Source organism: Myotis lucifugus, unplaced genomic scaffold (genome assembly GCF_000147115.1).
Source record: "Myotis lucifugus unplaced genomic scaffold, Myoluc2.0 scaffold_23, whole genome shotgun sequence".
NCBI classification, from domain to species: Eukaryota; Metazoa; Chordata; class Mammalia; order Chiroptera; family Vespertilionidae; genus Myotis; species Myotis lucifugus.
The window spans coordinates 432,393-449,435 of NW_005871071.1; the positions used below are offsets into that span (position 1 = coordinate 432,393).

The 17,043-nt window shown below is 37.9% G+C and overlaps 1 protein-coding gene across 1 annotated transcript in view; it reads left to right on the forward strand.

Annotated features, from left to right (window-relative positions):
- ADAM10 (ADAM metallopeptidase domain 10) overlaps positions 1-17,043 on the forward strand; it is a 117,879-nt gene that overhangs the window by 77,527 nt on the left and 23,309 nt on the right. The window contains exons 9-13 of the mRNA XM_023751601.1: positions 766-949; positions 11,793-11,943; positions 12,996-13,179; positions 13,856-13,964; positions 14,440-14,660. Of these exons, the coding sequence (XP_023607369.1) occupies positions 766-949; positions 11,793-11,943; positions 12,996-13,179; positions 13,856-13,964; positions 14,440-14,660 (849 nt within the window). The remainder of the gene's footprint in view (positions 1-765; positions 950-11,792; positions 11,944-12,995; positions 13,180-13,855; positions 13,965-14,439; positions 14,661-17,043) is intronic.

Here is a 17,043-nt window from a genome sequence, read left to right on the forward strand (position 1 = left end):
AAAATATATTTTATTGATTTTTTACAGAGAGGAAGGCAGAGGGATAGAGAGTTAGAACATCCATGAGTGAGAAACATCGATCAGCTGCCTCCTGCACACCCCCCATTGGGGATGTGCCCGCAAACAAGACACACGCCCTTGACCAGAATCGAACCTGGGACTCCTCAGTCCACAGGCTGACGCTCTAGCCACTGAGCCAAACTGGTCAGGGCGAGGCTTTTCTTAATTTGTATTTAAAAATGGATCATTGTGTTTCTATTCCTACTCAGCATTTACTTACCTTTCTTACATAATAGTAAATTCTCAACTCTCTTAGATGCCTGTACTGTATGTACTTAACCCCATACCATTCTCTTTTGTTTCCTGTTTTTCCCCATTCTGTCCTTTCTGAACTGGCCCTAACATGTATTTTAATGAATATTTAGTAGTTTTTAAGTAGTTTATATTCCTCCTACTAGTTTTAAAAGTAGGTGAACTAATTTTTAATAGACTTTTATGATAATTTGTCCTCCATTCTGCTACCTACTTACAAAGCTATATAAGTTGTGGTTAGAGCTTCACTGATTTTTCTTTCCCTTCTAACATAGTAGCCTTAAAAGAGCAGATTGTTTTCCATCTCACAGTCTAAAACAATTGTAAGATCTTTTCTAAAGGAGAGTCTACAAGCTTTCATTGTTCTTCTGATGAAAAAATTACATTTAATCAGATGACCTGAAAACCTTATTTTACTTCCCTGTTTATGTAACTCTGTATTCTGTTCGACAGCATGATTCTGGAACAGAGTGCACTCCAGGAGAATCTAAGAATTTGGGACAAAAAGAAAATGGCAATTACATCATGTATGCAAGAGCAACATCTGGGGACAAACTGAACAACAATAAATTCTCACTCTGTAGCATTAGAAATATAAGCCAAGTTCTTGAGAAGAAGAGAAACAACTGTTTTGTTGGTATGTATATTTTCCAAACATTTTATTATCAATATTTTCATACTTGAAATAATTATATGGTGAACACCTATGTACCCATCACCTATATTTTATGATTATTAACACTTCGCTGTATTTGCTTTATCACATTTATCAACCTGTCCATCCCTCAGTCCATAATTCTTGTTGCAATTTAAAGTATATTTCACCCCTAAACAGTTCAGCATATCATTAGAGTTCAGTATTCTTTTTTAATTAAATCTTTATTGTTCAGATTATTATAGTTGTTCCTCTTTTTTCCCCCCCATAGCTCCCCTCCACCTGGTTCTCACCTCACCCTCTGGCCTTCCCCCCCTCCCCCCCACTGTCCTCATCCATAGGTGTACGATTTTTCTCCAGTCTCTTACCATACCCCCCCCCCCCCCCCCGAATAGTCAGTCCACTCCCTTTATATGCCCCTGATTCTATTATATTCACCAGTTTGTTCTGTTCATCAGATTATTTATTCACTTGATTTTTAGATTCACTTGTTGATAGATGTGTATTTGTTGTTCATAATTTGTATCTTTACCTTTTTCTTCTTCTTCCTCTTCTTAAAGAATACCTTTCAGCATTTCATATAATACTGGTTTAGTGGTGATGAACTCCTTTAGCTTTTCCTTATCTGTGAAGCTCTTTATCTGACCTTCAATTCTGAATGATAGCTTTGCTGGGTAAAGTAATCTTGGTTGTAGGTTCTTGGTATTCATCACTTTGAATATTTCTTGCTACTCCCTTCTGGCCTGCATAGTTTCTTTTGAGAAATCAGCTGACAATTGTATGGGTACTTCCTTGTAGGTAACTGACTGTTTTTCTCTTGCTGCTTTTAGGATTTACTCTTTGTCTTTTGCTCTTGGCATTTTAATTATGATGTGTCTTGGTGTGGTCCTCTTTGGATTCCTTTTGTTTGGGGTTCTCTGCGCTTGCTGGACGTGTAAGTCTATTTCTTTCACCAGGTAGGGGAAGTTTTCTGTCATTATTTCTTCAAATAGGTTTTCAATATCTTGCTCTCTCTCTTCTTCTGGCATCCCTATAATTCGGATGTTGGTTCGCTTGAAGTTGTCCCAGAGGCTCCTTAGACTATCTTCATATTTTTGGATTCTTTTTTGCTTTTCCGGTTGGGTGATTTTTGCTTCTTCGCATTTCAAATCTTTGACTTGATTCTTGCGATCCTCTAGTCTGCTGTTGGAACTCTGTATAATATTCTTTATTTCAGTAAGTGTGTGCTTAATTTCTAGTTGGTCCTTTTTCATATCCTCGAGGGTCTCACTAGATTTCTTGAGGGTCTCACTAAGTTTATTGGCGGTCTCACTAGACTTATTGAGGGTCTTACTAAATTTATCGGCAGTTTCTAGAAAATTCTTGAAAAACCTTATAAGTGTGGTTTTGAACTCTATATCCAGTAGTTTGCTTTCCTCCATTTCTGTCATTTGTGACCTGTTTCTTTGTCTCCACATTTTTTATGCTTCCCTGTGTTGATAGAGTGGCTTTGTGTGCTAGGTGTCGTATAGGGCTCAGTAGCTCAGCCTCCCCAATTACCTGAGGTGGACACTCTTGGTGCACCCCTTTGTGGGTTTTGTGCACAGTCTTGTTGTAGTTAAGCCTTGATTGTTGTAGGTATCACTGGGAGGAATTGACCTCCAGGCCAATTGGCTGTGAGAATCAGCTGTGTCTGCAGTGGGAGAACTTCTGTGCTGGAGACACCCTTCTGGTGCAAGACTTGCTTCAGTGGGGCTTTGGTGCTCACTGAGTCTGCCCCCTGAGTGTGTTCCTTATGGATCTGAGGAGTTGAAATCTGGATGGTCCCACTCTGACCACTGGGTTCCCTGGCTCTTGGATCTCTAAGGAGGTGCTAATTTAGCCTCTGCCTGAGGCTACCCAGCAGGGGCCCAGCTGTGAAGCAGTGGAAGCTGCTGTGGGGCCTTGAGCCTTCTTTTGGAAGTTCTGAGTCTCTCTGACCCAGCTGCAGTTTGTTAGGTAGTTTTCAGATTGCAAAGGGCCAGGCCTTTCATATGCAAAAGCCTCTGTGCACAGCTTGTGTGGGGCGGGGTTTTAGGGGATCAACACGGCGGAGCAAACAGCTATGGCTGCTCCTCAGTCCTGCCCTAAGAGGCCCCACTTCTCAGTGTCCCAGTAATCGCTGCAGTCACCTCTGAGAGAAAGCCGCCCTCGAGTTCCAACCGATGCCAGACAGTCCAGTTTCTTCTGTATGAGTCTGGGTCCCCAGAGACTCGCCTGGAACTGGAGTTCAGAACAGTCGGGAGCTTGAGATTCCCTCCCGATTGAAAAAGACAACCATGTCCTCAGCTCCCAGCCCTTTCCACGTGCGCTGCGTCCTCAGTTGCCAGCCCTTTCCACGCGTCTCCGTACCTCTGCACTTTACTGCCGCACCTTCACTGAGTCTCAGTGTGCCTTTCTCTTTCCTTCTAGTTGTAGAATTTCCACTCAGCCAGCCTTCCTGTGGTTCTGGATGATGTTCGTTTTGTCTTTTAGTTGTATTTTTGAAGTGGTTGTGGGAGGCAGCAATTTCCGGTGTTTACCTATGCCACCATCTTGGTTTCTCTAGAGTTCAGTATTGTTTGTGATTCTTTTATTTCTTACATAAGCGAAGTGCACAGATCTTAGTCCACGCTTTGATGAGGTCTGACAAGTGCATTTACCTGTGTAACCTCTCAAGATACAGAGCATTTCTATCCCCCCAGAAAGTTCTTTTATTTCTCTTTCCAGTCAGTCTCTGCTCCCAGCACACACACAGAAGTACCACTATTCTGATTTATTTTGCTTGTTTTACTTCATATAAATGGAATCATATAGTTTGTATACTTTTGCTCTCATTCAGCATAATATTTTGAGATTTATCATTACTATTTTGTTGTTATTGCTGAGTAGTGTTGCATAGTATCACAGTTTGCTCATCCACTCTCCTACTGATTAACATCTGGGCTTTTCAGGTTTGGGCTAATATTAATTAAGCTGCTATGAAATTCTCTTCTTTTTATTGTAGCAAAATATAACATACAGTATGTATTTAAACTAATTTAAGTGTACAACTCAGTGGCATTAAGTATATTCACAGTGTTGTGCAATCATCACCATTTCCAAACCTTTTCATCACTCCAAATAGAAATCCTGTAACCATTAAACAATAACTCCTGTTCTGCTCTCTCCTTAGCCCCTGGGCACCTCTTATCTATTTTCTGCCTCTATGAATTTGCCTATTCCAGATATTTCATATAAGTGGAATCATACAGTATTTGTACTTGTGTGATTCTGGCTTATTTCACTTAGCATAGTATTTTCAGTGTTCATCCAAGTTGTAGAATGTATCAGATACTTTGCATAATACTGGTATTTTCAGAATTCATCCAAGTTGCAGCATGTATCAGATTGCCATATTTAAAAAAAAATTCTAAGCCTTTAAAAATTTTGAGGGGGTAAGAGATCAACCAAAGACTTATATGCATGCATATAAGCATAACCAATGGACATAAGACACTGGGGAGTAGGGGAGGCCAGGGGATTGTCAAGAGCGGGGGAAAAAAGGAGACATATGTAATACCCTTTGTAATACTTTAAGCAATAAAAAATAAATAAATTAATTAAAAAAAAAGAAAAAGAAAAAAATTCTCACCCTAGGATATTTTTTTTCATTAATTTTTAGAGAGAGTAGAAGGGAGGGAGGGGGGAGGGAGCAGAGGTGGAAGGGTGAGAAGGAGGGAAAGGAAGAGAAATTGACATGAGAGAGACACATGGATTGATTGCCTCCTGCATGTGCCTGCAACCTGCAAACCAGGTACATCCCTTTGGGAATCAAACCCATGACCCTTTGGTCCACGGGCTGACATTCTAACCACTGAGAAAACTGGCCAGTGCAGATTTGCATACATTTTTGTGGTTGAATAATATTCCATTATATGGATATGACACATTTATCCATTCATCTGTTATGTCTCTCTTGTGGCATTTAATATTCTAAATAATCTACTTTGCATTATGTTTTTTTTTTTTGGGGGGGGGAGGATTCTTGTCCTATTTCACAGAATTATAAATTACCTGAGGGCAGAATTGAGGCTTCTCACCTTGAATATAAAGAGCACGCAGAGATGGGTTTAAATGTGACAGCAAAGGAGAAAGAATTGAGGAAGATTTCCATATAAACAGGGCCTTTTGATTTTTTAGCTGGATTTAAAATAAAATTGAGATATAATTGAATAACATTGTGGCCTTCTGTTTTTAACCTTAATTTTATAGTTTAGATTCACATACAGTTATAAGAAATAGCATATTCCATGTACCCTTCACCCAATGGTAACATCTTACAAAATTGAATAGTAGAGTATCATGACCAGGATATTGACATTGATGCAATCCACAGATTATTCAGATTTCCCTAGTTTTTCTTGTTCTCATTTCTGTGTGTGAGTGTGTGTTTGGTTCTATCCAGTTTTATAACATGAGTAGCTAGGTATATGTATTCACCACCACAGTTAAGATACAGAACGGCCTGTCACCACAAGGAACCCCCAGTGTTCCCTTTTATAGGCACACTAACCTTCTTCCTGCTGTCTCCTCACTTCCCCAGTAAGCTGTTCCGCATTTCTAAAATTTGTCACTTCAGAAATAAATCTATCTATCTATCTATCAAGCCTAAGTGACGGAACAACTGGTCAACTGGTCACTATGACAAGCACTGACCACCAGGGGTCAGACGCTCAATGTTGGAGCTGTCCCCTGGTGGTCAGTGCGCTCCCACAGTGGAAGCGCCGCTCAGCTGACTGGTGGGCGCCAGACACTGGGCTCACGGCTGGTGACTGCAGCTGCGGCAGCATGAGCCTCTCCCGCCTCCGCGTCAGCATGCTACTGAGTGGTGGTGAAGGCAGGTGCAACAGGGCTGGGATGAGCAGGAGTGGCGTGGCACCCAGCTGCCTGCCACTTTGCAAATTACTACATCCCTCGGGGGATGTTGGGGATCAGGCTGAAACCGGCAGTCCAACATCCCCCAAGGGTCCTGGATTGCAAGAGGGCGCAGGCCAGGCTGAGGGACCCCCACTGGGCCTCTAGTATATATAAAAGCCTAAGTGACCGAACGACGGGTCAACAGGTCGCTATGACATGCACTGACCACCAGAGAGCAGGTGCTCAATGCAAGAGCTGCCCCCTGGTGGTCAGTGCGCTCCCATGGCCAACCTCCCGTGGTTCCTCCTCCCGGCCGGCCTGCCCGATCACTGACCAGGCCAAGGGACCCGCACCCATGCACAAATTTGTGCACTGGGCCTCTAGTGTTATATAGTTAGAATCATATAACACATATAACCTTTTTGGATTGTTTTTTTCATTCAGCATAATTCTTAGAGATTCATCCAAATTGTTGCCTGTGTGAATAGTGTGTTCCTTTTTATTTCTAAGTAGTGTTCTGTGGTATGTTTGTACCACAGTTTGTTTAACTTGTTAAAGGACATCTGGGCTGTTTTCAGTTCTTGGCAATTACGAATAAAGCAGCTAGAAACATTCATATACAGGTTTTTTATGTGTACATCAGTTTTTATTTCTAATGTAATTGATGGGTCATATAGTAATTATTTGTTTTTATATTTATGTGAAACAGCCAAACTGTTTTCTAGAGTGGTCTTACTATTTTATTCTTTTTTTAAAACAAAATTTATTGATTGATTTTTAGAGAGAGAGGACAGAGAGGAAGAGGGAAGAGAGAGAGAGAGAGAGGGAGAGAGAGAAAGAGAGAGAGAGATATCACTTTATTATTACACTAGTAGCCCAGTGCACGAAATCTGTGCACATTAAAAGGGAATTAATTGCCCTAACTGGTTTGGCTCAGTGGATAGAGCATCGGCCTGTGGACTCAAGAGTCCCGGGTTTGATTCTGGTCAAGGGCATGTACCTTGATTGCAGGCACATCCCCAGTGGGGAGTGTGCAGGAGGCAGCTGATCGATGTTTCTCTCATCGATGTTTCTAACTCTCTATCCCTCTCCCTTCCTCTCTGTAAAAAATCAATAAAATATATATTTTTAAAAAAGGAATTAATTAGCAGAGATATTTTAACACATTGTATGCGGGAAACGTATTTATAAAACGTATAAATACGTTTCCCGCATACAATGTGTTAATATTGCTATTTGCCCTTTATAATAGAAGTGTGAGAGATGAAAGGAAATTAGTAAAATGTATATGAAAATAATATATAAATTTATTAATAAATAAACAGTAACAAAAGGATATAACAGCAACAGAGGCATGATATAAAAACAACAAAAACATATGAAAACAACAAAAACATGAGATGAAAACAACAAAAACATGATATAAAAACAACAGTGATGCAAACAATGACTGATAAAGTGATTAAACTTATTCTAATATCTCCCTGTACACCACATTAAGAGTGAAAACACTTTCAGAGTGCTTGACTAATTTCCCTTGTGATGAAGTACTTAGAACTTTAACTGTAACATCACATGCTCTTCAAACTCGAGAGAAAGCAACATGTAACTGACCATGTGCAAAAGTGGGTGCAGGTAGGAATATGCCTACTTTGTCGAGAGTTTGTCCTTGTGGTTTATTAATAGTCATCACAAATGCTGGCATCACGGGAAACCGTTGTCGAATCAATTTAAGTGGGAGGCCAGTGACAGATGGGGACAAATTAAGTCTTGGAATCAGAACAGCCTCTCCCTCTGCAGATCCTGTTAATACTTCAACTTCGAAAATGTTAGGTCGTAATCTTTTGATAATAAATCTGGTACCATTACAAAGACCCCATTTACTATTGAGATTTCTCAATAGCATGATGATTGCACCCACTTTCAATTTTAATTTATGACACGGCATTCCCGAAGGAGTAATACTATTAAGAAATTTGATGGGAAAATTTTCCTTTTCAGCATCATCTGTGGAATCAATGGAATCATCACTCAAATATGTGTGAAAATCTCCATCGAGTATATCCAAATTTTCTTCATTTAATTTTTGAACATGCTCATTTTTTGGACAAAGAATTGCACATTTAGATATATTTTTAATATTATCTATAGCAGTGGTTCTTAACCTTGGCTGCACATTAGAATCACCTGGGAATCTTTTTAAAATCTTGATTCCTGGGCCTCATCCTCTGGAAATTGTTTCTTTGTTATGGGGTGGGGCCACAACATTAGTAACAAAGAAACAGAATTAAAATTTTATTGTGGGGAGCTGCTACAGTGTTTTGGACAGGTTCAAGCCTTGGACTGATGAGAGGGTACAGTCCTCTCATTGCCACGTGCGAGTCCCAGCTTGGAGGGCAGGGCCCTCCCAGCACAATTATAGCCAACAGCTGTAGCTGTAAGCTTGAACCTATGGTCCCATGTGCCTGAGTGATGTAAGCTTGATAGAGTTCAGGTGCATGTAGTTGAGTAGGATTGAAACCCAGGAGAATGTTGTAAACATCTTGGTCACGCCCCTACTTTGCCTTGTAGTATCTGCTTTAAAATAAAGGCATGGCTGTGGGCGTGGTCGCTGTCTCTCAGAGAAGCAGCGTCCCACCGAGACCCGGCTTTCATTCTCTTGTCTGTCTTTCCTAAGCCTTTCAGCCGCCCCCACTCAGGTTCACCCCTATGCCTCCACGCTCCCAGGGCGGGTTCCTGCCTCAAACCCTGCCCTTACAGGAAACAGCCCCGGGAAACAGCTTGGGGGGAGGGCGCAGCCGTTGCCAAGACAACCCCTGCAGGACTGACTTCCTTCCGCTTGGTCGTGGTGGTTCTGGATGTGATGAACACCACCCATGGTTTTTATATAAGTAGATTTATTTATGCATTCGTTGGTTCTTTTTTCTTTCTTGTGTGTTTGGTTCTATCCAGTTTTTTTGATTTTTTACAAAGAAGGGAGAGGGATAGAGAGCTAGAAACATCGATGAGAGAGAAACATCAATCAGCTGCCTCCTGCATACCCCCCAGTGGGGATGCGCCCACAACCAAGGTACATGCCCTTGACCGGAATCGAACCCGGGACCCTTGAGTCCGCAGGCCGATACTCTATCCACTGAGCCAAACCGGTTCGGCCATTGGTTGATTCTTGTATGTGCCCTCACTGGGTATTGAACCTACAACTTTGGGTTATCGGGACAATGCTCTAACCAACATGAGCCTGTGATATACCTGGCTAGGGAAATGGTTTTACTATTTTATATTCCCACCAGCAGTGTATAAGTGATCTAATTTCTTTGCATCCTTGCTAGTTTTCTGGTATTTTTAATAGTTTTATTTTATCCATTCTAATAGATATATAGTGATATCTCATTGTGGTTTTTATTTTTCTGATGACTAATGAATAATGTTGGACATCTTTCCATGTGTATATTTGGTGATTGTCCATATTTCTTGGCCATTTCTAATTGTATTATTTTTCTATTGAGTTTTGAGAATTCTTTATACAGTCTAGTTGTCATTCATCAGATACTGATCTGCGAATATTTTCTCCCAGTCTATTGCTTGTTTTTTTATCTTTTTTCACAGAATATTTTTCAGACCAAAAATTAAATTTTGATAAGGTCCAAATGATCAATATTTACTTTTACTGATTGGTTTTCTCATTTAAATCCATCTTTTTCTTTTAAAAGTGTAGATTAAAATTATACTGATGTTATCATTTTTGTTTTTATTATCAATGTAGCTTTTCTAAAGCTTTTAATGTGGAAGTGCTACATACATTCTTGATTTTTCAACTGGGTTTTCACAATAAACTTTCTGGTTGAATTTGAGTTTTAAAAATGAGCATATTGCTTTGCAGGTGTTAAGGGAAGGAAATTTGTTTCTTATAATGAAATATGTACCTAGTATAATTTTTGCACTTAAATAGCATCTTTTCTGTGTGTAAGCTGTTAGTTAGCAAGTAGCTGATTGAAGTAATATTTCTATGTGAGATGTAAATTAATGTAGTGAATGTTGTATATAGGTTTCCTGACTTTATAATTTTTCCTTTCTTTTTAATTATATGTCACATGAATTACAAACTGATTATTACTAGACTATAGAAAAACCTTTATTGTTTACGCAGTATATACTAGTATAAGCATGTGCATGCATCTACTTTTATAAAACAAAAGAGATGGTATGAAATGAAAGAGGGATAGAGATCTAATTATTGCTAACATTTCCTTTAATATTTGATGTGGTTAAAGATAGGAATGAACTTTATGAATATAAACCTAGACTTTCTAGATACTTCTCATGTTGAGTTCCTGCATTTTAGATGTGTTCCCTTCTACATATTGATTTCTCCATTTGAAGCCTGTACTACAACTGTTTTCCACATTGATTTGGTGTAGAAAGAAAAGAGCACCAGATTTTAGATATAGACCTAGGTTTAGTCTTTTGCCCATACTGGGGTATATGGATTCCTGCAAGTCACAAACTCTCTGGAAGTTAGTTTTCTTTTCTGTAAAATGAAGACATTTGATTCTTATCATTTCCCTGTAGGTGCTGAAGTTCTGTAATTTTGTTATCTTACAAAGAGTAGCATTCTTGTTCTAATTATAACCTCATTGACAAAATCAAATAACTTGAAAAGAGATCCTAAAATTTTTTCCAAAATTATTCACTATGCTTAGGCTAGGCAGTATGACCTTAATGAACCAAGATATTTGACCCAATACTAATAGGCCCTGTGGAAATACAAAAGATATAAATAATACATGGTTCTTCCCTTAAGGAGCTTGGTCTAGCTGAGAAGCAAAACTAAAGTAAATTTAAAAATGATTACTTATAGACTAATATACAACCAGCCAAATAGAATGTGGGAAATTCCACAGAACAAAATGACCAATTTCTTTAATGAATAAAGCATGTAAAAAAAAAAAAAGAGGAGCAAATCTGCTATATATTAAAAGAACTGAAGACACATGTCAACCAAAAGCAATCATCAGGAGAGGGTGTTGGGGAGCCTTTTGTAGAACTTGGTTCAGATAAACCAGTTATAAAGAGATAGTTGAGTAAAACTGAACATGGATTGGCAATTAGATGCTATTAAGCATATGGCTAATTTTGTCAGATATGATAATGGTATTATAGTTAGATTTTTAAAAGAAAAAACTTATGTCTTAGATTCATCCAGGAGTATTTACAATAGGGGTGGGGAATGTTTGGCCTCAGGGATGTATAAGGCCTGCAAAATCATTTGGTCTGACCCTGCCAAGGCATTAGGGGTGAGTTAGCCAAATATAGCAGGCTAATTTTTAAGTTAATTTTGTATGGCCCGCGAATGACATAAATATCCAAAGGGCCCTTGGCAGAAAAAAGGTTCCCCACCCCTTATTTACAAGAACAAATGAGTATGCTAGGTGGAGTTGTTTATTGATAGTTATTAAAGCTGAGTGATTGGTCCATAGGAGTTCATTGTACTTATTCTGTTACTGCTTCTGTGTAGTTTTGAAATTTTCTGTCTAACAAAAAAAGTTTAACTTGTTTCTGGTTGTAAATCACTAACTTAATTTGTATCTGTGTAATCTAAATAGTGCTGTCACTGTTCAGTAAAACTCCGTATGGTATGGCCTAATAGGATGTTACCACTTCTAGAAGGGACCTTAGAAGAGATCATCAGGTCAAATCCACTCACTATACAGATGAAGACACTAAGGCCCAAAAAAGGGGAAGCAAATTGCCCAGACCACATTGCTAGTTAATGACTGAACCAGTGTTAGTAATAGGTCTCTTAATTTCCACATTTCTAGGTTCTTCTACCTTTCCTGTCAAAGTTTTCCTGTCTCCAAAGAGTTTGTGAATTTTAAATCAAATTAACGTATGCATACAATGTTTACTTTGTCTTGTTTATTTTCCTCAGAGTCTGGCCAACCTATTTGTGGAAATGGAATGGTAGAGCAAGGTGAAGAATGTGATTGTGGCTATAGTGACCAGTGTAAAGATGAGTGCTGCTATGATGCAAACCAGCCAGAGGGGAAAAAATGCAAGCTAAGACCTGGGAAACAGTGCAGGTGCCTTGCTAATTCCAGTCATGTTTATGTTCCTATAAAGTCACCTGAAGGCAGTTATGGCAGATTTAAAACAAATTAAGAGATGCATATGGTTTTGAAACTTTATTTGTTGTTGTTTTGCTTTATTTGTGTTTTTTTCATATATATATATATATATTTTTTTTTTTTTTTTCTACTCCATAGCATTGGTTAGTGCACTGTTGTTGGCAAATTGAACTACATGTAATTGTAATTTGTGTGGTGGGTGTTAAAAAAAGGACATGCAAAAGATGCTCAATAATGCATTTTATTTAGTTCTTAACTTTAAAAATATTATCATCCATATTTTTAGGATCTTAATTTTAAATATTTAAGTAATATGGATTCCATATACTCTTTTTAAAAAATATATTTTTATTGATTTCAGAAGAAAGGGAGAAGGAGAGAGAGAGATAGAAACATCAATGATGAGAGAGAATCATTGATCAGCTGTCCCCTACATGCCCTCTACTGGGGATCAAGTCTGCAACCCGGGCATGTTCCCTGAATCAGAATCGAACCCTGACCTCCTGGTTCATGGGTCGATGCTCAACCAATGAGCCATATCAGCTGGTGGATTTCATGCACTCTTATAACTTAGTATCATATAATTATTTCACTTGTCATATTACTTTGGTAGTAATTGACAAAAGCAATAGAATATTATTTGTGCAATATTGGTTTGTTTTTCCTACTTTGATTTTAGCATATAAATGTGAGGAAATTGATAAATTGACTAATGTATGATGTAATTATGAAGAACACTGGTAACTTGCCTACTACTAAATCCATTTTCTATTATAGCCTTTCACTAATGACAAATAGAATAAGAATGCCTTGCTTATAAAAATGAGACAATCACTTTTCTATGCTTATTAGAATGTTGAAATTTAGTAGCCTTTTATTCCAATATTTGAAGTTGTATATCAATAACATACTATTTAAAAGATAAGATTTATATTTTAAAAATTAGGACCATATCTATATATATAAGAAATATCTTAGCAATTTTAATCATGTAATGTTTCTTTTAGTCCAAGCCAAGGTCCCTGTTGTACAGCACAGTGTATATTCAAGTCAAAAACTGAAAAGTGTCGGGATGATTCAGACTGTGCAAAAGAAGGAATATGTAATGGCATTACAGCTCTCTGCCCAGCATCTGACCCTAAACCAAACTTTACAGACTGCAATAGGCACACACAAGTATGCATTAATGGGGTAAGTATTTGATGTATATATTTTTAATTTAGTTTTATAAAACCTGCTTTATCAAAATAGTTGTTGACGCTTAAAGCTGCATAGTTAAAGTAATTAATCTCAGTTCCTGTTTCAGTATCCACCACAAAGCCAAAATGTATTATATGGTTGATGGCATCCTATTAGTTACTGACTTGCCTTTTACCTTTCCACTGTGTGTGTTTGGTATTCTCTAGAGAAAAATAGTTGTACAACTAGTCATGTGACTTTGTACTGCTTTTAAGTTTTATAAATTAATATCTTTTTAATAGCCTAAATAAAAGAATATAAAGCCTTCGAAGCTTTCTTGACTAAATGGTTACTTTCTTCTATATGAGGAAAATTTCATTTTTCTCTTCTTAATAATAACTAACATAAAATTGATGTTTATCTACTCTCTTTTTCTATTTTTGCTTTGTAAAGATCTTGATATTTTAAGTTGCTATTTCTTTAAAAGATTTCCTATCTTATTTGCACTTATTCTTTTTCAAATATGTTTATATTATCCATTTCTGATACTAATTTATGCTTTTCCCCCCAGCTTATATTTCTACTTAATTATTTTACCATTGGAGGCTTATATCTGCCTGTCTATTACTGTGCACAATAGCCTTGACTATTTAGGGATTAAATAATTGATTTTCTATTTTCCTTTCAGCAATGTGCAGGCTCTATCTGTGAGAAATATGGCTTGGAGGAGTGTACCTGTGCCAGTTCTGATAGCAAAGATGATAAGGAATTATGCCATGTCTGCTGTATGAAGAAGAGTAAGGCTTTTAAAAATACTAGAGGAGTATAAAATTTGTTTTGAGAATCTTATTTTCTCTTCTATTTTAAGTGTTAAACTCTGACATATACTTTGCATAGATAATTTCAGCTAACCTGATCCTCTTGAGAAAGAAAAACTTTAGATGTAGCATTGTATTGTGTTTTAGTATTAGGTCTCTACAGTGTTTTTAAAATGGTAAACTAGACAAAAACCTGCCAGCTTTATGACAATTAACATAAACACTGTTAGAAGATTTTAAAGCTATTGTAGCCACTAAGTAAAGAGTTGCTGGTTGTTTACTTATATTGTAACATTTAAGGTGAATTCCCACTAGTGTTATCTAGCCTCACTAATGAAAGTCTTTGTAACATGTCATGATAATGATTTTAGGCAGTTTCTTCCTCCTCCCTTTCTCCCCAGCTAGTCCCCTAGAAAATCTGATCTTCAACTTATATTTTGTACTTCTTTTTCAGTGGACCTATCAACTTGTGCCAGTACAGGGTCTGTGCAATGGAGCAAGCATTTCATGGGTCGAACCATCACCCTGCAACCTGGATCCCCTTGCAATGATTTTAGAGGCTACTGTGATGTTTTCATGCGGTGCAGATTAGTAGATGCTGATGGTCCTTTAGCTAGGCTTAAAAAAGCAATTTTTAGTCCAGAGCTCTATGAAAACATTGCTGAATGGATTGTGGTAAGTTGTTTTTATTTATAAAGAATCCTTATCTTAAAATGTTTTGGTCATAATTTTACTTAGTCAGAGGTCACCAATGTTATGAGAAAATCACTTTTCTGTTTATACTGGAATTACTTTATCTCAAGAATGATTTTAAAGTTCAAATATCCCTGGGTATTAATTTCTTCTAACGTGATCAGAATATCTGCATGTGTATCATTCATAGATTGGTTGGTAGGTGATGGGAGTCATTCTGTTTTACTCTGCTCCCTAGTTCCTGTCCTGATGGGTTACTTCCTGCTTTGGTCCATATGCTTAGGGCATTTTCATGGGAGTTTTTCCTCTAGTTGTTTTGGAAAGCCCTGCTTGTTTTTTATACTTCTCCCTTGTCTCAATATGACAGATAGCCAGCTGAGGGTTCTACTTTGCTGAACAGGAGAGATGAAAGAGAAATTGGTGATTTTCTGAAGGTTTTTTCTGGTGTTTCAGTATAATTTCTGGGTCTTCATCTTGTCCGTGATAGGAATATTGAACAGGGTTAGATCAGATACAGAGCCTTTTGCAGATTCGTTAATGATTATGGATGTTCATTCCAACATAAATCCACTGAACTGTATTATTTTTAAGCCCACATTTCTCTAAGTTGTACAGATGTTAAATTACCTGAAATTTTCTTAGAAGATTTCTGAGAATGACTATCTTAAGTCACTTAAATATTCATGTTTCTAAATGATTACATTGAAATATAAGTAGAAAGCTTGCAAGTGATGTATTTGATAATGTGCTATACCCAAACTGAAAGAGTTTGCTTTGGAAATTGACTCCTCACTTTGTGTGTGTATCAGGACTGAATATGCCTCAAAAGCACACAAAAAGTTGTTTGTGTGGATTGTCCCTCTTTTGGGTACTCTTAGAATAACAACTTTCTACACTAACAATTTTGGAATTAGCTCCAGCATTAAATGGTGTTTATTACACATAGAAAGAGTAATATGTGGTTTTTAGATATATGATGATTATGTGGTGGAGGGATCATTGAAGTTGGAATTAGGAGACCTAGATTTTAAACCAAATAATTGGGCAATTCTTTTAACTTAGTTATTTTTATTTAAAAAATATATATATTTTTATTGATTTCAGAGAAGAAGGGAGAGGGAGAGAGAGATAGAAACATCAATGATGAGAGAGAATCACTCATCGGCTGCCTCCTGCACGCCCCTCACTGGGGATCGAGCCCGCAACCTGGGCATATGCCCTGACCGGGAATCGAACCGGTGACCTCTCGGTTCCTGGGTCGACGCTCAACTGCCGAGCTACACCCGGCTGGGCTATCTTTATTTTTTTAAAATATATTTTTATTGGTTTCAGAGAGGAAGGGAGAGGGAGAGGGAGAGAGAGAGAGATAGAAACATCAATGATGAGAGAGAATCATTGATTGGCTGCTTCCTGCCTGCCTCCTACTGGGGATGGAGCCCACAACCTGGGCATGTGCCCTTGATGGAATCAAACCTGGGACCCTCCACGCCACAGTGCTCTGTCCACTGAGACAAACCAGCTAGAGCTAACTTAGGTATCTTTAAAACATAAATATATTACTCATTTTTGTGCTCCTGCACTTGATGCATAATGGGTGTTCAGAAAATATCAGTTAAAGTAAAGGTGCCTTGTGACAAGTGGAATGAGACAGGTTTTGGAATTACACAAGGATTCAGATCATCCTTCTGGCCTTTGTCAGTTCTGTGACTTCAAGTAACTTACCTTTCTTGGCCTTATACTTCCCTATTTTCAATTCAGATCCAGCTCTTTTTTCAGATTACCTTTATTAAGAATAAGATGAACCTGGCCCCAGTTCGATTCCGGTCAGGGCACATGTCTGGGTTGCAGGCTTGATCCCCTTCATGGGGTGTGCAGAAGGCAGCTGGTTAATGTTTCTATCTCTCTCTCCCTCTCTTTTCCTCTCTCTCTAAAAAATCAATCAAAACATTTTTAAAAAAGAATAAGTTGTGATCTAGCATACTTGTCTACTATAGAGGACTATGTTCTGAAAAGAAATCTGATAATGGTGATCTCAGAGTTATGTTCCACTTAGTATATGTTGTGCCAGATATTTTAGGTTTTCTAGATAGGCTATTATGTAATCTAAAAATAGTATATTTTTCATTTTCCTTCATTACCTTTAATCTTGACTCAATTTTTAGAATTTCAAAAAACTCATTCATTTATTCCTATTAAAGTATTTAATAGGAATGATCTTTTTATTTAAAGTATTTTCTTTTTGTTGTTAATCCTCACCCAAGGATATTTTCCCATTGATTTTTAGAGAGAGTGGAAGGGAGGGGGAGAGACTCAGAGCCGAGGAACATCAATGTGAGAAAGACACCTCAATTGGTTGCCTCCCTCA